The following is a 24,720-nucleotide window of genomic DNA, read 5'->3' as shown; positions in this document are numbered from 1 at the left end:
TGGAATGTCATACCCTAAGTGCCACAAAATATTGGACATGGATGATAGAATCATAATGTAGAACAGGGTCTCATAACCCCACCCCAGGACCATTTCACAGATAAATGAGGATCAGGGAGGACTAGAGACTTGGCCAAGGTCCCATAGAAAGTGGCAGTTTCAAGCCTTCCAAATCTCCAGTGTTCCTTCTACACTGAGACACTCCTCTGTTCTCACTCATCATACCTGTCATTCGTCTTGGGGCAGCCAAAGGGGGGATAAGACCCAAATGGTTGTGCTGAACCAGGTGTACATGTTCTTAAACATCTCTGTCAAAGCCATATTTAACATCAGAACTTGTCCAGACTTTATTATTTTTTTTAATGTTTATTTACTTTTGAGAGAGTGCGAGCAAGGGAGAATCGGGCGGGGGGGGGGGGGGGGGGGGGGGGGTGGAAACAGAGGATCTGAAGCCAGCTCTGCGGTGACAGCTGAGAACCATGATCGTGACCTGAGCCGAAGTCGGATGCTCAACAGACTGAGCCAACCAGGCGCCACCAGACTTTATAGTTTTTTAAAGAGTGATGGATCCTGTGTCGGAAATGAGATGGACAGTGACTACACTGTGAAGCCTTCAAAGACAGGGGTCCAGTTGTGGCGAGGGTAGGCAGTGGGGGAGCAATGAAAGCCAAGGGCGCTGATGCTCTGGAGGTGGATGCTCTGCGGTGGATGCTTCCACGCAGCTTTCTCTGCCTCCCTGCTCCTTCTCCCTCCTGCCACAACCTGTCTCACCCCTCTGAAGCTCTGTTGCACACTGCACCAAGGGTTGCTGAGAAGAGAGGAGGTGAGACTTTACAGGTAACATCCATCACGGTTTCCCACCTAATTTTTTTTAATTAAAGATTTTATTTTTAGTTAATCTCGACACCCAAAGTGGGGCTCGAACTTATAACCCTGAGATGGAGAGTCATGCACTCCACTGACAGAGCCAGCCAGGTGCCCCCCCACCCCCCGCTTCAGACTAATTACTCGTTGACGCAGAAATAAAAGCCTTAGTAAAATTCATTAACTGAACACTGGGAAAAATTTCATCTTTAATGCAAACCTGAGTTAGAATCTTCCCTTAGCCATTTGCATATACAGCTTCACCAAAATGGCACCATACCTTCTATATTACTCTGAAATTTATTTTTTGTCATTTTAGTATAACACAAACATCTTTCCAGGTCAGTATGTATCAACCTATCAATCAAAAAAATTTTTTTAAATAGGTGTTTAACTAGGGGTGCCTGGGTGGCTCCGTCGGCTAAGCGTCCGACTTCAGCTCGGGTCATGATCTCACAGTTTGTGGGTTCTAGCCCCACATTGGGCTCTCTGCTGACAGCTCGGAGCCTGGAGCCTGCTTTGGATTCTGTATCTCCCTCTCTCTGCCCCTCCCCTGCTCACGCTCGCTCCCTCTCTCTCTCAAAAATAATCAAACATTAAAAAGAAAATAGGTGTTACCTATTCTAGTGTGTCTACACTGTGATCAGCTACTACTCCCTCCCAACCAGGTTTACAATGCAAAAAATGTCCTAATAAAGTGCCTAGCCCAGTGCCTGTGGTATAGTGAGTGTGTCGGGGTCCCTATCTTCCTTTGCTATTGGTGCCTTCACAGTCAGAGTGTTAGAATGGAAGTTAGGGTTAGCAACTCCAAAGACCTATCATTTTGTGCATCTCAGCTTGCTGAGGTTGTAGGTGTTCCTTAGTTTCTTAATTTGCATTTGACACTAGTCCTTTCCCTACTTTATCTCAAAGGTGGAGATCTCAAAATGTCGAATCTGTCTGGAGAGGCTCTATCAACAGCAGAAATGTGCTCCCGAAGTGGGACAGGTGAAGCAGCATGTTGCTGTGAAAGCATTTACAACAGGGAAAACATCACGTGAGTCCCGATTACGCACTAAGATGACCACTGTTTCTATTTTGAAGTGGTGGGGAGGAGGGCAAGTTGAAGCCCTGGGAATATACAGATCCTGGAGTTTCAACAACAGACAGAGAAGCATGAAGATTTCCTTCTCTGAAAGATAGGAAATAACACTTGTTTCGTGAACATCTTGACATCCATGAATGTTCTCTATTCAATCCATGCAGCTGGTTCCTTCCTCTTTCCCGAACACCTATTTGTGGCTGCATCAGGATAGGTCTCCAATGGTAGTCACTCTTGTTGAAGTCTCAAATCTGTCCAAGAGGGGAATACTTTGAATACTCCAATCTGGATGCATATCCTGGATACGGTTCTTATTCACTAGCAATTGACACCCGGAGAGACTTAGGGGAGGCTTCACTTTCTCACCTACAGAGCGGGGATGACTTACTTGTTAGGTCGGCATAGTCGGCTGTGAGGATTTAATACAAGTAACTCAAGGCACGTAAGTGTGTGATACACAGGAAGTGTTCGCTACGAATCCTCTTTAGTCTGGGTCAGCAACTAAACAGAAACACAGATCCTCTCTCCCTAGTGTGCTAAGCAGTGCATAGCATACTCTTATCACTACAGTTTGTTTCTGTTGCCCTTCATCAACTTCCATAGGATTGCCAATAGAAATTAATCCTTTCAGGGGCGCCTGGGTGGCGCAGTCGGTTAAGCGTCCGACTTCAGCCAGGTCACGATCTCACAGTCCGTGAGTTCGAGCCCCGCGTCGGGCTCTGGGCTGATGGCTCGGAGCCTGGAGCCTGTTTCCGATTCTGTGTCTCCCTCTCTCTCTGCCCCTCCCCGTTCATGCTCTGTCTCTCTCTGTCCCAAAAATAAATAAACGTTGGAAAAAAAAATTTAGAAATTAATCCTTTCGGAGCACACGAGGGCTAAATATGCTGGTATTGGTCTCACTTTTTAGGAAGCTGAGGTCATGGAATGAAGAACTCACCTTGGGATGGCTGCTGGAGGATGATGTCCGTGGATGAGTTCTGTACAGTTGCCACAATGGTTGTTTTTACCCACTGTGAAACGTATTTTAATAATTACTAGTAATGAGGTCATGAGGAGAATGATGGCTCTAACAAACCTTTTTAAAAAATTTGTTCTGGCTCCCTTGGGTTGGTCAGGGTCAAATGTGATGTCACAAGATTGGAGAGAGAAAATTTAAAAAGAAAAAAAGTAATGTGCTAAGTGAAATAAGTCAGAGAAAGACAAATACTATATGATTTCACTCATATGTGGAATTTAAGAAACAAAACAGATGAACATGGGGTGGGGAGAGGGAAGAGAGGCAAACCAGAAAACAGACTCTTAACTGTAGAGAACACACTGAGGGTTGATGGAGGGCAGGTGGGCAGAGAGATGGGCTAAGCGGGTGATGGGCATTAAGGAGGGCTCTTGTGATGAGCACTGGGTGTTTTATGTAAGTGATGAATCACTAAATTCTACTCCTGAAACCAATATTGCACTGTATGTTAAAAAAAAAAAACAACAGCCAGACAAAAATATACATACAATTCACCCAAAATTCTCATATAAGATGTGAGCACTGGAAACAACTTGGATCTGTTCTGTTTAGGGGTTGGTAGTGGGTACTGACGCTCTCATTTAGTGGTTGAATGTTGAAGACGTAACTCCTCTTTTCCAAAGAGGCTTTACTGCACTAGTACATAAAGCTGGGTCACTTTTGGGAACCTGAAGAGTGGCATCTTACCTGACGGTCAGCTTCTTGGATGCTTGTTGCTTTGTATTTTCCCAGTAATAAGCGCTATTGCAGGTTCCAACCTATACCCTTAGTTCCTATTTGCTATGGTTCCCAGGCTATTCAACAAGCTGATTACTCTACTAGGGTCCTAACTCAAGAGATTACTGTCCTTAAAAAGTGGTATTTTGTAATCGTAGCTCTTTGCCACTATATGCTAGTGTTAATATCACCATGATGCACGGTTTTATGAATTAATCTGTCTGCACTCCAGATTACAGAGAAAAATTGGAAACCATCCAACAGTTGGGAAGAGCTAAACAAATAATGATACAGCCATATGACGGACTATCTATAGCCATTAAAAAGATATTTATAAAAGGGGAAGTTTTCTCTAAAGGCACAGTGAAAACTTGTATAGATATCAATTATATAAACATTTCATCTTTAAAAAGATGGAAAGAGGCCAAACTAATAAGAGTACTATATTTTGTAAAAGATTTTTTTCCCTCTGTGCTTTTCTATACCCTCTAAGCTTTCTATAATATGCATTTATTCCTTATTACAGAAGAGAGTTAAAAGTGTAGTGGGGGGTGCTGAATGAAGGCCTCTAAGCAAGCTCTTACCAGTAGAATGTAGCAGGACATCACCATCTTTATTTTGAACAGTCTATTAGCAATTGGAGAGTCCATTAGTCTATTAGTAATATGGCCCTAAGCCATTACCCTTTTTGGCAGCCATCTTTATACCCAATTTAGAGTCTAATAAAATGCCTTTTTTTTTTTTTAACCTAGAATTCTAGGCTTTTTCTCTCCCTTATATATTTATGCACCTGGTTTACAAACACAGTGAAAGTCCATTTTGTTAGATTTTGCCCATGGTCCAAATTGTCAAGATCCGCTGGTACCTATTCTCTGTTTTCTCATACAAGAGCTAGTACTTCAGGCAGCAGGTCATTTGCAAAGTTTCTTAACCTGCTGCCAATATCCTCAACCAGGAAATTTACAAAACGTCAAGGTAAGGTGAGGACAGAGTCTGCTAATTCGGACTGGCACATATCCATCAATGACCCTTTGCAAATAGCTTTGGAAGGGTTAGAAACCCACTTGACGAAATCCCAACCCAACCCCCATATCTCCCTCTTATAAGTATTAGGTGACTTTTCGGAATCAATATATAAGCATTCCTGGATAAATATGTTCCAAGTTTCTCATGCTCATTTTTGACCAAGGGATGCCTGTTTTCTGTAATTCCATGGGGAATAGCATAAAGTTGACAATAAAGACAAGAAAAGATTCAGTATCTCTAGATTAATGCATTATCACTTTGACCAAACCAGAAAGGTTGCCGTATTTAAATTAACCTTAGTAAATGTCTAAAAATGTCTTAGCTCTACATTAGGTCCTATGGTATAAACTACACTGTTGTTTACAGGAAACTGTAAAACATCAGAAGTTATTTTTGTTGCTGTTGATTTATTGAGAGAGAGAAAGAGAAACCCAAACAGGCTTCACACTGTGAGGGCAGAGCCCAATGTGGGGCTCAGTCTCACAAACCGTGAGATCATGACTTGAGCCGGAATTAAGAGTTGGAAGGTTACCTGAGCCACCCAGGCACCCCAACATTAGAAGTTACTTTAAAGGATTCTCATCTAGAAGCCGAAAGGATAAATATTAGAGAACCTTTTTGTAGTTCAAGTGACATGGTAAAAGAACCCAATTCACTACTGATCAGGTAGGTGGCTTTGAATAAGCCATTTAGGACCCCCTCCCCCAGAGCCGGTTTCTGTATTTGTAAAAACAGAGGTGATGCGAACATTTAGGGTTGTAATAAAAGAGTAAACAAGGCAATATATGTGAAAGCGACATTAAAAATTGTTAAAACATATTAAGGTGCTTACTATGTGCCAGGCACTCTGAGTGCTTTGCCTGGTTCATATCACTTAATCCTCCTACAACCCTTAGAAACAGGATCATTCCCATTTGGGCTCAGAGACACTGCACGTTTGCATGTAGACAACTACAATAAAGCAAATATTGCAAGAGAGGAAGTCAGATGAATATTTTGGTTTCCCAGTGCACATAAAAGTTACGTTTACACCATACTGTAGTCTATTAAGTGTGCAAGAGCATTATGTCTAAAAAAACAACGTACATACCTTAATTAAAAAACACGTTATTGCTGAAAAAAATACTAACCATCATCTGAGCTTTCAGCAAGCTGTCATCTTTTTGCTGGTGCAAGGTCTTGCCTCAGTGTTGCTGGCTGCTGACTTATCGGGGTTGGGGGATGCTAAAGGTGGCTGTGGCAATTTCTTACAAAAAGACAACAATGAAGTTTGGCACATCAATGAACTCTTCCTTTCCCTGGAACACCTAGAGGCCACTGTAGGGTTATTAATTGGCCTAATTTCAAAATTGTTGTCTCTCAGGGAATAAGGAAGCCCAAGCACACAGAAAGAGATGGGGGAATGGCCAACTGGTGAGGCGGTCAAAACACACAAAACGTGTAACGTATATTATGTGTGCACTCTTATATGGATGCCATTCATGGTGCCCCAAAAGAATCACAATGGTAACATCCAAGATCACTGATCACAGATGACCATAACAAACTGAACAGAAAAGTTAGAAATATTGCTAGGATTACTGACATGTGACACAGACACAAAGTGAGCAGATTCTATTGGGAAAATGGCCCCGAGAGACTAGCTTGATGTAGGGTTGCCACAAACCTTTCATTTGTAAAAACACAGTTAACGGCAAAGTGCAATTAAGTGAAGCACGATAAAACGGGGTATGCCTGTATAGTTTGTTACAATATAAACCGACTGGCCCAATCCACATAGGAAGTTGTGCCATAGGCATTTGAAGCCCTTGACTTTGGAGCCTGTGCACTTAACTACCCCTTCCACAGGGTGGGGATTTGTGTTTTGCCTACCACGATCCATTCTTCTACCTTGTGGTTAACAGCCCTTAGACTCTTGTGGAGAAGTCTCCCCCCGTGTCTCACTCGGTTAAGACTGACAACCAGGGTGCCCCTGTCTAGCCATAGAGTCTGAATGTAACCAAAGCCAGGCCAGCGATGGATTTCCCTCATGACTTTGTGTGGTGAGGGGCCCAAATTGTAGCTGACTCATTCCCTTAGTGGTGCCTTGAAAGACTGTTGGGTCTGTTGCCTGGACCCTAGAGCTATCTGGGGTTTTTGTCCCAACAGACTGTTTTCCTAAGGTAGCCAGAGAGTTTCTTTTGCTCAGAACCAAGAACTCCGATAATAGATCAAAACCAGCACATACTATAATGCCTGTTATGTGCGAGACTGGAGGACTATGGCTTCAGTTTCCTTATCTGTAAAATGGGGTCGTAACAGGGCCACTGCACCCGTAATCATCAAGATTAAATGGGACAATGCATGGAAGGTACTCACTCGGCAAGGTATCTGGTACATAGAAAATAGTGTCAGCTAGCTACTATTGCTTGTTTTTTTTGTAAACAAAAGCAAAACAAAAAAACCTCTTGAGCAATTTTTCCCATTAGGGGAACTAGATCTCTAAAATGGAAATAATTATGGCCATAGACTCCATCTTCCCACAGGTAGGAATAAGTTCTAATAATTATTATACAGGCTCCCACGTTTGTTACATAACTGGACTCCTCCTGAGCTTACTAAGGAATCATTTGTCCAGGGGCACGATATTATTCCTCCTACTACGGATTGTGAAGATTGAAAAATAACTGACTTTAATAAAAGAACACCTCAGCACTCAGTATAGTGAACTTGGTCCTGACACTCCTAAAGCTTAAGAGTTAAGGGGGCGGATGATCCAAATGACGAACTGACAGGCAGGTTTTTTTTTGCAAGGACAGGTATAAAACAATATGAACACAGAAATGAAGATCTTTAACTGCTAACGTGTTTTAGCTCTGAGGGCATTTGGATTCGCTACCGTGTGGTACCCTCCCCGCCACATCCATTGTCCCCCTCAAGACTGCGGCCCGACTTTCTTCTTCCTCACTCTCCTCCACTGACCCCACGCCACAGCAGTCATCACTCTGACTTAACCAGCGTAGAAAGTAATGCAGAAAATATTGTAGCAGAACAACAAAGACAAAACAGCCGAACTAAACAGTGCTATTCAAAGTAGAAAACTTTATCTGTGTTTCTTTCCCTGTCACTAGACCACCGTGGGAACTGGAGGGCAAGATCTGCAGTGGCAGTGCCATCTGGGCCAAAGGTGCCTTCTTTAAAATCCCTACCATGGGGTTCAATCAGCAGGAGCCACCACAGGCTTGGAAGGGAGGAAACTCAAGGCGCAGCAGCCCTGTGCACAGGAGCAGGGGGTGGGGTGGCTCGGAGAAAGGCAGCCAGCCCTGTGGTCAGGAGATTGGCTAATCCCAAGGGGCAGTGAATCTAGTGAGGATTATGGGATCCCCATTTTTTACTACAGGGTAAAGGAGGTATGAATATGGAAAGGGGGAAACCAGAACAGACCTTGTGGAAGAGTAGAATACATACAGGTGGGCGGATGGGGAAAAAAACATAGATGTACATTTTCCCTACTCTCTGCTCAGGGGACCTAGTAGCAATGACAGCACAGTGAGTGGCAATGAGCACAAGTTAGCACCCAGCCTTGTTCCTAAATACGATTCTCCACTAAACTAAAACAGGACTCTGGAGAAACAGCCGATCACAGGATGGGGTAGGAATAATACAAGATAGGAAGTCCTTCAAAGAACCACAGGGAAAACAATTATGGAGCCATTATGGAAAACAACTGGAAGTTCCTCAAAAACTTAAAAATAGAATCACCATATGGCCCAGCAATCCCACTGGACACATTATCAGAAAGAACTGAAAGCAGGATCTCGAAGCGATATTTGCACGCGCATGCTCATCACAGCCACGAGTCACAGCAGCAAAGTGGCAGGAGCAACCCAAACGCCCGCTGACGGATGAGGGGATGGAGAAAATGTGGTATATCCATACAATGAAGTGTGCAGCCTTAAAAAGTAAAAGGAAGGAAGGGAGCAAGGGAGGGAGGGAATCCTGTCACATGCTATAGCATGGATGAACCCTGATGACACTATGTTCACTATGCTAAGTGAAATTAGCTAGTACCAAAAAAGACAAATATTTTATGATTCCACTCACACTCTAAAGCAGTCAAAATCACAAAAACAAAGTAGAAAGGTGGTTATCAAGGGCTGGGGGAGGGGTGGAGTTAGTGCTTAGTGGGAACGGAGATTCAGTGCTGCAAGATGAAAAAGTTCTAGAGATCTGTTGCACAACAATGTGAATATACTTAACACTACTGAACGGCACACTGAAAAGTGGTTACGATGGCAAATTTAATGTTTTCTCTCTCTCACTCTCTCTCTCTCTCTCTCTCACACACACACACACACACACACACACACACAAAACCTGAGACTGTGTCAAAGAACACAAGAGCCAGCTTGAACGTGCTCCCACCAGCCAAATTTAGGGCAACTAGAGGATCAGAATAAATCAAGATAGTTTGTAAATTACAAAACAGAATCCATGTTCCATACTAATATAATAAATAAAGAGACGAATGAATGGATGCTAATACATAAACAGGGGAGAAGATCAGGTGCTTATACCAGAATGCCAATTTCATGAAGATGCAGGAGTCTGATTAGAAAGCCGCCATTTGGCAAGGCCTGATTCAGCCAAGAGGCATCAATGGATGCTAAAACCAGAGGATAAAAATTTATACAAAACAGGTATTGATATAGTCTCAAAGTGTCTCCCCACAAGACACTAATTCCTCATTAACTAATTAAGTACAAATACTTATTAACTTCACAGTGAAAAAACCTTGCACACATAACCAACTATTAAAAACTAACATCCCATGGCACAAAAACAGACACATAGACCAATGGAATAGAATAGAAACCCCAGAACTAGACCCACAAACGTATGGCCAACTAATCTTTGACAAAGCAGGAAAGAACATCCAATGGAAAAAAGACAGTCTCTTTAACAAATGGTGCTGGGAGAACTGGACAGCAACATGCAGAAGGTTGAAACTAGACCACTTTCTCACACCATCCACAAAAATAAACTCAAAATGGATAAAGGACCTGAATGTGAGACAGGAAACCATCAAAACCCTAGAGGAGAAAGCAGGAAAAGACCTCTCTGACCTCAGCCGTAGCAATCTCTTACTCGACACATCCCCAAAGGCAAGGGAATTAAAAGCAAAAGTGAATTACTGGGACCTTATGAAGATCAAAAGCTTCTGCACAGCAAAGGAAACAACCAACAAAACTAAAAGGCAACCAACGGAATGGGAAAAGATATTTGCAAATGACATATCGGACAAAGGGCTAGTATCCAAAATCTATAAAGAGCTCACCAAACTCCACACCCGAAAAACAAATGACCCAGTGAAGAAATGGTCAGAAAACATGAATAGACACTTCTCTAAAGAAGACATCCGGATGGCCAACAGGCACATGAAAAGGTGCTCAATGTCGCTCCTTATCAGGGAAATACAAATCAAAACCACACTCAGATATCACCTCACGCCAGTCAGAGTGGCCAAAATGAACAAATCAGGAGACTATAGATGCTGGCGAGGATGTGGAGAAACGGGAACCCTCTTGCACTGTTGGTGGGAATGCAAACTGGTGCAGCCACTCTGGAAAGCAGTGTGGAGGTTCCTCAGAAAATTAAAAATAGACCTACTCTATGACCCAGCAATAGCACTGCTAGGAATTTACCCAAGGGATACAGGAGTACTGATGCATAGGGGCACTTGTACCCCAATGTTTATAGCAGCACTCTCAACAATAGCCAAATTATGGAAAGAGCCTAAATGTCCATCAACTGATGAATGGATAAAGAAATTGTGGTTTATATACACAATGGAGTACTACATGGCAATGAGAAAGAACAAAATATGGCCCTTTGTAGCAACGTGGATGGAACTGGAGAGTGTGATGCTAAGTGAAATAAGCCATACAGAGAAAGACAGATACCATATGTTTTCACTCTTATGTGGATCCTGAGAAACTTAACAGAAACCCATGGGGGAGGGGAAGGAAAAAAAAAAAAAAAAAAAAGAGGTTAGAGTGGGAGAGAGCCAAAGTGTAAGAGACTCTTAAAAACTGAGAACAAACTGAGGGTTGATGGGGGGTGGGAGGGAGGGGAGGGTGGGTGATGGGTATTGAGGAGGGCACCTTTTGGGATGAGCACTGGGTGTTGTATGGAAACCAATCTGACAATAAATTTCATATACTGAAAAAAAAAAAAAAACCAAAAACCTAACATCCCTGGTAACGGCAAAAATTGACATGAAGCGCCTCCTGATATTACAAAGAGAACACAGAATCGCCTCTCTGGTATCCCTGCCAAAAATTTGGAATCCGATTCTAATCACGAGACACCAGACAAACCCAATGTGAGGTTTATCCTACAAAGTAACTGGCCATCACTCTTCAAAAAATTTCAAGGTCCTAAAATAATTTTGTTAAAAAGGGAAAAACTGACGAAGTACTCCAAACTGAGGAAACCTGGAGGGAAAACCTAACTGAACCCATGCATCATCATGGACTGGACCCTGGGGCGAAAAGGAAAGGATCACGAGAAGGACATTTTTAGCGTAACTGGTAACATTTGAATGGGGTTTGTGGATTAAATGGTAGAACTTTATCAATATTGCTGTCCTGGTGCTGACAGAAGTACTGTAGTTACGGCTAATGAGACATCGTAACTGCAACTTAGTATAATAACAATTAAAAAATTAATATGTATATATATAAATAGAATAAGGTAAATACGGCAAAATGTTAATGGGAGAATCTAGAAGAGGGATATGTGGGATCTTTTAAATCATTCTTGTAACTTTTCCATCAGTTTAAAATTATTCCAGGGGCGCCTGGGTGGCGCAGTCGGTTAAGCGTCTGACTTCAGCCAGGTCACGATCTCGCGGTCTGGGAGTTCGAGCCCCGCGTCGGGCTCTGGGCTGACGGCTCAGAGCCTGGAGCCTGTTTCCGATTCTGTGTCTCCCTCTCTCTCTGCCCCTTCCCCGTTCATGCTCTGTCTCTCTCTGTCCCAAAAATAAATAAACGTTGAAAAAAAAAAATTAAAAAAAAAAATAAATAAAATAAAATTATTCCAAAATAAGTGAAATAAAATATATACAAGTGATCTTTCAGCTATTAGAGATGTATTACACTGGTTTTTATACTACTAGAGATATCTCTGTTTAATGCTTTCATTATCTCAGGTAAAAACTACTTTTAAAAAATGGCTGAAATAAATGTGAAAGAAGCTTTTTTTAATGGGCAATAATGTAGATATGAAATTCTACTCGATAGTTAAAAACTCAGAATACTCTGAATCCCCTTTCCTCATGAAACATGCTTCTTTCTTCCTGTAATAGTTTATCTCCTTGAAAAAAAAAAATCACATATATGAGATACTGAAAAACCTTGAGAATTTGAATCCTGTACATTTAGGATAAGTAATTTTTTCTCATAACTGATAAAGGATTTACACAGTCTCATTAAAGACTTATGTCCTTTGATATTTAAATATAAAATTTAACCTGAACCATGACTTACATTGGAAATTAGAGTATCTTTATGATTTCTGATATATTCTACTAGTTTTAATTAGAGTTTGGGGTTAAATGACTGTTTAATATAAAAAAAAAATCTATGGTAGCAAATGTCTGTCTATACAAGGCATTTTTTTTTTTTTTCCATCATTTAGAGTCAAGTGGTAATGTCATTTGGGCCAAGACTGCAAGTTGTTTCTAAAATAATTTACATTTCTCATAAGCTTGGTAAATGAATCCAAAGAGAAATGAGAGCTCCCAAAATATTAAACACAAGACCAGCAGCAGCACCCTTGGAATACGAACAGCTTTCCACAGAGATCTGTTCAAAGGGCTTCACTAATGGCAAACACAATTTAGCAGTGCCTTAAAAAAATTGTTACAGGGAGAAAAGGGAATACGATGAATTGGATATTGGACATTACCATCAACAAAACCTCAGAAAATGATGTTAGGTCTTCATGAATCCTTCATATATTCTCCACTGGAGATTATCAAGCAGAATCAAAAATTTGAGCAGGACCCATGGAATCCATGAACAATTTCATGAAAAAAGCATATATACTTTTGGTTCTATTCAACTACTATGAAGAGAAAGTTAAAACCCTCCAAACTTCTATTTTGCTCCTTGACATCATATTTTGACTTCAAGAATTAAAATGAAATAGTCTTGAGCAACAAACGAAAAGCACCAAGAAAGAGAGGGGTTGGGGGTGGGGGGAGGAGGAGGAAAAGGACAAAAGCAAAGCTACCCTCGCTTCCAGCAAAGTCCTAGGTTTATTTATTTTGGTCATTTTGGTATTTTCTCATAGACACAACTGAGGTGGTCAAAAGTGAGAGACAATCAAAAGAAGAAGAAACACACCCTCTTCCATCCATGCTCAGGGAGGCAGATCTGAACGTTCCTTCTCGCTCCCACCCTATCTGCACTTACACATTCATTCTGTAGTTACCGAATGGCTAAAAGAGGGGGCTTGGGGTTGGCCAGGAACAACCACCACCAAGACAATTAACCTCTCAATCACTGGATTGCTAGCCATAAGTGGTCATCGGTTCATCAATATTTGAAGGACGATAACCCTGAGATAAGCCACCAGAAACTTACAACCAAAGAACAGTATAGAAGGTAACACCCCCTCCCCTTTACTGGCCATCATATAGAATGAAAATGAAGCTCTCCCTCAGCATGCTACTGTCCTAGGTTAGCAGGTGCTGGGCGCTGTTCTCAGAGCAGATCAACTGAACATATTAACCCAAAGCAAAGTGAACATACACAAAGGAACTGAAACACAGCAATGCAGAAGAAAAAAAGTAGTTGAAATTTACAGCTTGACATCTCATAGTGTTATGGTTGGGACTGTGGAATTCGTCTAATTCAACACACTTATTTTAGTGTTGAATGGGTTCTAGATCCATTCATTTAGTACTGAATGAATAGACTCTGTAAGGCTGGGTCCCACTCCCTCTCTGGCCTGCTATGAGGCTCTCAAGCAAATCCCTTCCCTTCCCTTCCCGAGGCCCATTCATTCAATACTAAAATAAGTGAATTGAACTAGATGAATTCCACAGTCTCTCTCAGCCATAACAGTTAAGATTTTAAGTTATAAATTTCAACTACTTTTTCTCTCCCTATGGCTTTTCTGCAGACATTGATAAGCTGATTCTAAATTCACACTGACACGCAAGAGCACCAGAAAAGCCAAAACAACCTTGAAAGAGAACAAAGTTGGAGGACTCACACTTGCCAATCTCAAAACTTAATACAAAGCTATAAAAATTCAGACAATGTGGTACCAGTATAAGGATATATACAGATCAGTGAGATAGAATTCAGAGTCCCAGAACAAACTCATACATTTACGAGCAACTGATTTTCAACAATGGTGATAACTTGATGAGGAATTGGTCTTTTCAACAATTGATGCTGGGACAACTGGATAGCCATGTGCAAAAGAATGAAATTGAACCCCTACCTCACACAACGTATAAAAATTAGCTGAAAATGAATCAAAGATGTCAATTTAAGAGTTTAAACTATGAAATGCTTAGGAAAATAATAAGTATCAATCTTTGTGACCTTGGATGAAATGACAGTTTCTAAGATATGACACCAACAGTACATGGAACCAAAAGGAAAAAAACAAAAACAAAAACATAAATCACAACTCATCAAAATTAAATAAAAAATTTTGTGCTTCAAAAGGACACAATCAAGAAAGTGAAAAAGAGAATAGGAGCAAATGTTTGCAAATCACAAATCCGATAAGGATTTCGTATCCAAACTATATTTAAAAACTTATAACTCAACAATAAAAAAGAAATAACTCAACTAAAAACTAGACAAAGAATCTGAACAGACATTTCTCTAGAGAAGACATACAAATGGCCAATAAGTACAGAAAAGATAGTCAACATCATTAGTCATTAAAGAAATGCAAATCGAAACCACAATGAGATACCTCTTCACACACCCTAGAACGATTAAAACAAAAAATAAGGTGAGTAACAAGTGTTGCTGAGGATGTAGAAGAATTGGAATCCTCACACCCTGCTGGTAGGAATGTTAAATAGTATAGGCACTTTGGAAAATCGTTTGGAAATACAGTTTGGAAAACTGACAGTTTCTCAAAAGAGTTACCTATCATTTATCTAGCGATTCTACTTTTAGGTATCTACCCCCCAAAACTGAAAACACATCTCCACACAAAAAAACTTGTATAGGAACACTTATAGCAGCATTATTTATAATAGCCAAAAAGTAGAAACCACCCAAATGTCCACCAATTCGTGAATGGATCAACAAAATGTGGTGTACCCACACAATGGAATATTATTCAACCATATAAAAAATGCTGACACATGCTACAGTATCAATGAATCTTGAAAATATGCTAAGTGAAAGAAGTCAGACACAAAAGGCCACATTTTGTATGATACCATTTTTATGAAATATTCAGAATAGGCAAATCCATAGAGGCAGGAAAGAGATTGATGGTTGCCTAGGACTAGGGTGAAGGAAAAAACGGGAAGTGACTGCTAAGGAATGGATATAGAGTTTCTTTTGAGGGAGAGGAGAATGTTCTGGAATGAGCTAGTGGTAATGGTTGTACAACACTAAATATACTAAATGCCAATTAATTATATACTTTAAAAGAGTATATTTTACGGTACGTGAATTAGAGCTCAATTTTTTTTTAAAGGCCCTCATTAGAAAATTGACCTCTGCACTTCAGTTTCAGAACACCTACTGGTTCATGAAAACAAAACAAAAAAAAACTGTAATGAAACTTGACATTTATAATCTCACTGTAACAAATGCTACAATAAAATTTCTTTTAACCAAATTATCTATACATATAAGCTGATGGTCCACTTGTATTTATTTTGCCTTTAAACAAAGATCTGAAAAAGTTCTCTGCGTTCATGATTTATCTATAGTCCTTTTTAAAATTTATACTTTTCTTAAGTAAGCAAGGCTGAACAAATGTCTTCACTTTAGAAAGTTTAGTAATACTGTCATCTAGAAACAGGTCAAAGTCTTGCTCTTGCAATGACATTAGTTAGCAAAGCCATCTTCAAGCAGTACTTTAAAATTTAATTCCTTTTCAAAGGGCAATAAAAAGGCTAAAGCAAGAAACAATTTTTCAATATCGGGAATGCAATGTAATATGTATAACCAGATGCTTCAAGCCATGTAACGAATGCAGACTTTTTTTCCCCTGGAATATAACTAGGATTCTAGGCTTACTCTCGTCAGTAACAAGAACTTAAGTGAACATTTTTCAAAGCTCTACAAAGAAAACATACTCTTCACCGTCATCTTCTGTAATGTTGTTCTGCATATCTGGTTTTCAGGATCAGAAAACTATAACTTTGCGTTAGCACTATAATCCACAGTAAATTCTTTGTAAGCTTTGAATGAAATTTTAATTCTAGTCTGGTATCACTGGGTGGTACTATACATAGATCCATATAAGTTAAACAAGAATGATCCTTCTAAAAACGCTAAGTATGAAGAGGAGGGCTTAAAGACTTAGGAAGTAAAGATCAAGGACTGCCATGATCAAGTTACGCACTGAAAAAGCATCAACACGTTACAATCAGGCAACACGATTTTCATTTTTAAGTTCAATGAGAATTGCATATATTCAGCTTTTACTCTTAAACACAAGTGGTTTATACTACGTGAGGGCTGCTAGCCCGAAGAAAGACAGGAACACGAGAAAGGATGACCTTATCCAACTTCAGTATTATTTTCATAGCAAGGTTATAAAATCCAGCCACTGCTTCAGCAACCTTAGGAAAGAGCAAGCCTAAGAGATGAAAACATTTACACCTTTTGATTAAATTATACTATTACCTTATAAAAATAGGTGGTTCAGCATTTGTTTCCTTAAAAACAGAGCACTCAACAGTTTCCGATAAAGTAACCTAGCTGAGAGCTAAGATGTATCTAAATGCATACATCAAGGATTTCTTTTGCATTATATATATTCAAATGATGCTGTTATAATTCATACCGAACAACAAAATCTTGATGAAACAGGAAATGGGAGAAATAAAAATTGATTCCTGACCCAAATGTGTACCAGCTCAGACTAGAGTGAATACCCAGGAAATATAGGCAGGGATAAGGAGATATGCCCCAACTGCATATCAGAATTCCAAAGAAAAGTCTGAGCGTACACTCTTTGTTTTTTGTTTTTTAAACACATAGGCCTCAAAAAACCGTTTCATCAGTTTTTTTATACAGCACACATCTTTTCTAAATAATTCTCACTTTTCATTCCAGAAAACGTAAGAAACTGTTTGCAACAGCTCATGCAAACATGTTTCTCTAAGGCCATGAGCTGGTTTGCTAAGTTGCATTGTTTTAGTCAAGTAAAAAGCCCTTCTAGAATAAGGGGTCTATAGAGGAAACCAATCATCTTCAACTCTCCGGCCTGCACACTTGTTAGAATCTCTATCATTCTGAAAGTCAAAAGGTAGAATGCTCATTTGACCATTAGCAAAACGAACTCTATTTACATTTTTAAAAAATCTAATGCATGTTAAATTTTTCTGGCATTTCTTTTTTGTATGTTACAAAACAAAAAAGCAAAAGCTTAGAATAAGAACCCTTTTCTCTTAGAAAGGTCAAACAGACACTTCTTGACATCACGTTCTTTACACAATGGCATACTGTTCATATAAAAGGTCTCTTATCCTATAAAAATCTTGACAAAGGCAGCCTTCTAATCCAATGCGGCCAGTTTCCGTCTAGAAAGTTAAAAAAAAAAAAACACCTTTAGTACATTTCCTATTCATTAATATGCAGATATAATAACCAAAATATATTAATTAGATTATTTGATGCTTGGTCTGGAAATGGGTTGCTCTGATTCACAGAATATGGATCTAACATTCAAGTCATGAATTTTACATAGACATGTAAATGTCAGAGGATTCAAATAAAAATTTACAATGAAACTATATATCATTTCTTTGAGAGCCACTTTTATAAGCCTTCAAGGTCATCATTCATAATGAATATAAATTATGGATCTCCAGTTTGTGAAATTACCAATCAAGAATTACAGAATTCAAAAGGGCAACACATCAGAAGGCAGTGTTTCTTCAATTCATCCCTTATTAAAAACACACTTACCCTGCGGACTGCTACTTGATTGTTGCAAACAAGTACGCCCCCTACAAATTCAGCTTGAATCCCCTCCCGTAAAAGAACTTGTTTGAAGTCTGACAGTCTTGGTTCGTTCATAAAAACTGACTGGTGTCCAGGAACCTTAGATAAGGTTAAAGGGAAAAGAATAACCTCAAAAAAACCACCAGACACACAGTGGTACCGAATAAAGTGAGATTTAACACATGATCTCTAAGATATTTTCTATTTTTCCCTGAAGACCTTTGACAGATCGTATCAAGGCTGTAAGTCCCATTCCAAGTTGTTATTCTGAATTTTCCCTCATTATTTTACTTAACATCACAAAGCCCTTCACATTTTCTGAATGTTTCCCAATCGATTTTATTAGTCATGCCTCACAGTAACAGAGAGACATCTGGTAAAGTTATGTTCGTCACTCACCCGCTTGCCTGAGGGGGTCAAGGAGAGTGCCAGGAGGCAGAACTGAACCAAAAAATTCATTTGCCAGATCCTCCTCCTTCATTTAGTGCGGAGGAGAGTTCTCCCCTGACCCCAGTCTCACCTTCCCTTCTCCCTTGAGGCGAATGCAGTGTATGCCAGGGGCTTTGGACTCAGAAAAACAAGCGGTTCAACCTAACGCTGCTACTTGGAAATTGCCCTGATGAGCACTAGCGTTAGCACAGTAAAAAGATTCGAGTTCTTGCCCCAATCTCAAGAGCATTACTAGAAGGGAGTCCAACAACAGAGGCTGTGTTCTATTCCTTATTGCACAGAAAGGCTAAAGAGGCCCCTGCAGGAACACGGGCCTCTTACTACACAGTTTTCACACCGCTGTAAGTTAATTACCTGAGATCTCTGCTAACTGGATTATCTCTTGAGAACACGTAAACACTAGATTAAAATTATAGCCATACTTAATAAAAGATTTCTAACTACATCGAAACCAAAAGAGATTTCAGCGGAATTGACAACACACAAAAATAGGAGTATAGGAGTTCCACCGTCTTAGAAAACTACAGCTCTCCTGACCGGAAGCAGGTATGTGACGTAATCCTCACAACCAAAATTTAAATACTGAGGGGCGCCTGTGTGGCCCAGCTGGTGAAGCATCAGGTTCAGGTTGAGGTCTCACGGTCATGGGATCGAGCCCCACGTCTGGCTCTGCCCTGAGCGTGGAGCCTGATTGGGATTCTCTCTCTCCCTCTCTCTCAAAATGAAAAATAAACGTTTAAAAAAAAAACAAAACAAAATTTAAATACTGAAAAAAATCAGTCACAACGCAATCATGGATCTTACAGTATTTGTTAAACATTTCCTTTAAATTGTTATCAAGCCCTTGCCGTCTAGGACACACACATACACACACACACACACACACACACACACACACACACACGCTCAGGCGTGCAAACACATAACCATATCTTGAGTCATCTTATTTTTAAAATTCCAAAATCAGCCTACATTGGACACATCTTGTAAAGAGTTAAAAACATAAAAGCGCAATCCAAAGGGAGACAAATGAAGGAAGAGGCCGAAGCAGGACATGCTTGTTACCTCATGGGGGGGTAAGGGCTCCAAAGTCGGAATGATCTCACTTTCTTCACCCGTTTCTTTTTCATCATCCCCAAACAGGCTCTTCATGGCCTTCTGTTGTGCCAGAACGCTGGAGTCCGAAGGAGCGTCCACCGGCATTTCCGAGTCTTCTCCATCATCCTTCAGTTCTCCTTCTTCTAAGATAACTCCTGTGTCCACTTTGGAAACTCTCATGTCTAAGACTCCATCTATCCAAGCTAATTCAGCATCTTTTGCCTTACAAAACTGAAGGGAGCTGACAAGTGAGTCTTTCAATCTCACCTACACATCATGCAAAGGGGAGGGAGACACATAAAATTCTCAGAGTATAAATTAACAACAAAATATAACCTGTTATAATTATTTCCTGACTCTGGTAATGTGTGTTAAGATTCAAAAATCTTCGGGGCGCCTGGGTGGCGCAGTCGGTTAAGCGTCCGACTTCAGCCAGGTCGCAATCTCGCGGTCCGTGAGTTCGAGCCCCGCGTCGGGCTCTGGGCTGATGGCTCAGAGCCTGGAGCCTGTTTCCGATTCTGTGTCTCCCTCTCTCTCTGCCCCTCCCCCGTTCATGCTCTGTCTCTCTCTGTCCCAAGGATAAATAAACGTTGAAAAGAAAAAAAAAAAAAAAAAAAAAAAGATTCAAAAATCTTTCACTCACCTGATCTTCACCGTGACTGGTAAGGACCTAGTGACCCATGAGATCATTAAGACCCCTGTCTACTTTCCAAAGTAGACACACTAGGCCCTTGACTGCACACTAGGACCACATGGCAATTTCTTAAAATACGTGTTAATGCCAGGGTCCCGCCTCCAGTGATTCTAACATAACTGATGAGACTAAAACCAGAGCACTGAGTCCCCCTAACACCCCCAAAGCTCCCTAGATGGTTCTCATGTGTGGCCAAGGTTGAGAACCACTGACAAGTCTCACCCATCAGCCCTTGCTGCTGCTTCAAGAACACTGAATTACTTCTGTTTCCTCCATTACCACGAATCTCACACATCCATATTCTTGGACTGCTGCTTCCTCTTGTTTTGTCCAGAGTAACTTTTCTGCCTGGTGAATTCCAATCCATTTTTTCCAACTAAATCTAGACATCATCCCTGCTTTAACTGACACCAACTGCTGCTACCAGAAAAAAGCTAATCTCTCCTCTGTGCTATTCTCGTTTTTTGTTTTTGTTTCTGTTTTTCTGTATCTGCTTCCATTTTTTTCAAGTACGAATAGAACCTTGACATCAGTGAATTTTTATAAAACTTCTGAATTCTTGAATACTCCCCATTCCCGTCACCTCTATACTTTTGCAAATGCTCCCTCTGCCTGGAATACCCTTTCTCTCTTTCCCTTCTCTACATTACCCTGACAACCCATCAAAACATGTTAGGATTCAGCTTAGTTATCACTTCCTCTGGAAAATCTTTTCTAAACCTCCAAATCTGGGGCAGTGTCTCCCTCTTTATTCACAACATCCTGTACTTTCTCTATCAGAGGCATAACAGTGTGATAAATGCTCTTTCCTTGTTATAAGCCCCTAACACCTTAAAGACTAGAAGACCTCCTAAGACAGGGGACCACGTCTATCTCACTCACCCCTGTACTCCTAATGTACCTGTCCTAATCTGCAACAATAATGTATTTATTTCACATGGCTCGGGTGCCAGCACACTTACCTGGTAGATGTGAGTTTCACTAGTGGCATCAACTGTTTCGTGTAGCTTTGGCATGTACACCTTAATATCTTTCCCACCAAATGCACGGCAGCACTCAGCAAGATCTTGACTGGCCTCTGGTGGTCCGTGGACAATGATCAACTGTCGTGGTTTCATCTGATTAATGATCTTTTTAATGGAATCTCCATCAGAGCGTCCTTCATAGTCTATGTAAGTAACCCTAGCTCTGTAATTAGACAGAATTATCCGAGCTTGTTTTTCTGATAATTTTAAACCCAAGTTATTAATGGCTTTTATAATCAGGAAAGAAATGTACACAATACATAAAATGAGGATTTGAGGAATACACATGTTACAGTGTTAATATGTATGTGAGGGGGAAGGGTTATGGATTTTTCAGTAGGTATTATTAGAAAAAGTGGCTCACTATATAAAGAAAAATAAAACCGATTGCTGACCTAATGCCACAAACAGCAGGTGAGTTGAAGCCATAAAAGAAAAATGTGAAGATTTAAATTCAATAGAATAAAATGTAAGAATAATGTTTATGACCAGGGACAGGGAGGGACTTCATTATATACAATTCCAAACACCATAATGAAAATATTTTATTTTATTATTTCATTACATCAAAATTAAAGATTTTTTTTTAAACAAGGTAGACCCTGGACCACTCATATAAACAGATAACAGAATGGGAGAGGCTATCTGCATTGTCTGAAACCAAGCAGGGGTAACATCCAAAATGTACAACGAACCCCTGCACATCAGTAACATAAGGGCAACAACCCCTAGAGAAAAAGACATGAAGGCCATAAACATGGGACTTCATAGACAAGAAAACAAAAAAGGCCCCAAGCATTTGAAGAAGATAATCAAACTAATAATCACTGTAAGACAAACTTAAACAGTAGTGATATGTTATTACTCTATACCTATTGGGCTAGAAAATGTTAAAGAGTTCAACAATGCCCAATGTTGGTAAGGAAACAGGGTTGAAAGAAGCCTTCTGCTCTGCTAGTGAAAGTATAAACTGATACAGCCATTCTGCAGAGAATTTTGTGACACTGTTAACATGCATTATTTAGATAACAACCATAGCCCATAATATATGCTAAATATCACTGGACAAATAAACTGCTTTGCTATCTAAAGACTTAAAGAAAAATCCAAAATGATGAATTACTGGTGTTACTAACTGTACCAAATAGAAAAGGAAAAAGGTATATTAACCACTTCAGATTATAATAACATTTTTCAGACATTAGGACACTAGAAATGTTTAAGTCAAGGAGTATATTTTACAAAACAAACACTTAGAAAAATTAAACATGTGCTACTAGACTTACTAAAAAGTTCAGAATGTTTCTTCATATAAATGTAGAGTTTAATGTTAAACCCCTACCTCAATACCAATTCAATTGCATTGGCTTTCAAATACCATTAATGAAAACAAAATGCCACCATGCTTCACAGACCTTTGCAGGGAAAAAGAAATTAAATTTTAAAAGCAACAACTTACTAGAGGATATTCAGAAATTTCACATTTGAAACAACATAAATTATATAATTCAAGTTCTTGAAATTTTATCTTGTAACCTAGTTTCAAAACGCGACAAAAAGCACTTACTTTATTTCAATAGACTCTGTTGTAGAAATACACTTAGTGGGAACATCAGATAGATCCTGATCCATGGGTTCATCTCCATTTGTCAAGCCAGATTCCAATTTGCTTTTCTCTTCTTCAGTTGCTTGAAGTTCTGGCACTAAGAAATCCTCTGGTCTAAATTATATAAGTCTCTAATTAGAGCACTAACAAGCAAGCTAATATTAGATAATATATGTACTTAGTAAATGGCATTAAGTTTTAGGCTCCTCACATATCTCAAGATTTAAATACACAATTATTCCAAAGCTAATGCAACTTTGTAGTATCAATTACCAAATGACTGCATCTATTGTGTTTTTCCTGACCACTGAGGAATGCTCTTCAGAGCGTGCTGTTGGGCTAGTAAAGAGTCCTAGATAGACCATTAGGAGAGCTTCATGGTTATCAAAAGTACTATTACAACCTGGCCTTGTATTTATTTCGATCATCCTTTTTCTGTTTCTGTGGTTTCTCTTCCCAAGTCCCACTTCTTCTAAATCTCAGGCCTCTTTTGATTTCCTTAAGAGCCCCAGTTATTCTATCCCTGCCCAAAGATGACTCCCCACTGGCACATTACCAAGAAGACTGAGATACAAAATCATGAGCTCCCTCAAAAGCCTTTGCCTTTATTTCAACAAAGCACGAATGCATCTATCTTCCCATGTTTACTTCCAGTATCAGAGAGAGTTGTATGTTAAAATTTAAAAACAAACTTAAAAATGTTCTCTCTCACCCCCTGAAATTGTCTACGCCCCACCCCCCAAATCTGCTCCCACTCCTGAGAATCCAGGCCCCTGTTACCCAACACCTAGACTATTATAGGAGCTTCTCAGACCCTGGAGTCCAACTTCTCCACCTATAATCCACATAATAACAATAGTAGTAGCAACCACTTAGAGCACGCTCACTAGGAGTCATGAGTCACAAGTCAGATTCTATGCTAAATGCCTTAAAAACACAATCCCATTTCATTCTTACCCCCACTTTTCAGATAAGGAAATTGAAAACTGAATATTGGACACTAATTAAGTAGAATAAGTAGAATGGTAAACAAACTCACCAGTGTTATTTAGATTGTTATTTTTCCTCTCCACTATTTTAGAGGGCCAAGTAGACAGGGGAATTTTCCTAAGTAAGTCCAAGAATGACCTAGAATCCACTATATGCTTAAGAGAGCATTACGGGAAGTACAAAGAAGGCACCAGGGAGGGACCTAGACTGTACTGGGGTGGCAAGGAAGAAACAGGAAAGGCTTCCAGAAATTTGTAAGGCCAGATTCAACCGCCTGGAGACCTGGGACGGGAAGATGGAACAAAGCTGAGGGAGGAGCATGTGCAGGAGCACGACGTGGAGAAGCCGAGCAGAAGGAAACGGAGAAGGCTGGTACCACGACAGCAGAGAATGCTCAATGGCATGACAGAAATATACAGAAACATAACAGAAAAGTCGGGAGAAACCAGATTATGAAAGACACCATGCGTCATGCTAAGGCATTTGACATTTGCCTGCAGAGCAATGGGAACTATGAGGGACCTTTACACAGGATAGCAGTGTTTTCAAACTTGGATTTGAACACGTAATTTCAGTTGTCTTCCAGTAGTGGCTGTAAATTTGGTAGACTTCCCATGATTCCACCCATGCTATCTCACATCCCTCTTGGAACTAAAATGTGTACAACACTGCTTGAGATGTAACCCATTTCCCAAACTTCACACATCACAATCTATCAAAAATTCTCCCTATCCTATGTCTTTCTCCAATGCATGTCCCTTACCCTTTCTTTTTAAGGGGTGGGGGAGGGATTTTGGTCATCTTTTTGAACCTTTCACATACCTAAGTAATAAACCTGACAGTTTGCCTTTAATATTAATTCTCTAGGGGCAACTGGGTAGCTCAGTTGGTTAAGCACCTGACTCTTGATTTCAGCTCAGGTCATGATCTCACAGTTCATGAGTTC

At 40.0% G+C, this 24,720-nt stretch overlaps 1 protein-coding gene and 1 long non-coding RNA gene across 3 annotated transcripts in view; both read right to left on the bottom strand.

Moving 5' to 3' along the window:
• Positions 1-4,377: 4,377 nt before the first annotated feature.
• LOC122469460 lies at positions 4,378-11,531 on the bottom strand. Its single transcript, XR_006293478.1, has 2 exons — positions 10,931-11,531; positions 4,378-9,503 (listed from the first exon to the last, which is right to left on the bottom strand). It is a non-coding gene; the product is annotated as an uncharacterized LOC122469460 (long non-coding RNA).
• Positions 11,532-15,152: 3,621 nt separating this feature from the next.
• Positions 15,153-24,720, bottom strand: part of CPSF2 (cleavage and polyadenylation specific factor 2) — a 33,423-nt gene continuing 23,855 nt past the window's right edge. For both annotated transcript variants that reach the window (XM_043556873.1, XM_043556874.1), the window contains exons 12-16: positions 22,746-22,898; positions 21,116-21,341; positions 19,427-19,726; positions 17,876-18,010; positions 15,153-17,487 (exon numbers count right to left, since the gene is read on the bottom strand). In XM_043556873.1, the coding sequence (XP_043412808.1) occupies positions 17,395-17,487; positions 17,876-18,010; positions 19,427-19,726; positions 21,116-21,341; positions 22,746-22,898 (907 nt within the window). In that variant the 3' untranslated portion in view covers positions 15,153-17,394. The remainder of the gene's footprint in view (positions 17,488-17,875; positions 18,011-19,426; positions 19,727-21,115; positions 21,342-22,745; positions 22,899-24,720) is intronic.

The sequence above is a fragment of the Prionailurus bengalensis genome, chromosome B3 (genome assembly GCF_016509475.1).
Source record: "Prionailurus bengalensis isolate Pbe53 chromosome B3, Fcat_Pben_1.1_paternal_pri, whole genome shotgun sequence".
NCBI classification, from domain to species: domain Eukaryota; kingdom Metazoa; phylum Chordata; class Mammalia; order Carnivora; family Felidae; genus Prionailurus; species Prionailurus bengalensis.
Note: the sequence above shows the minus strand (reverse complement) of the source record. Positions and strands in the feature narration are given on the sequence as shown.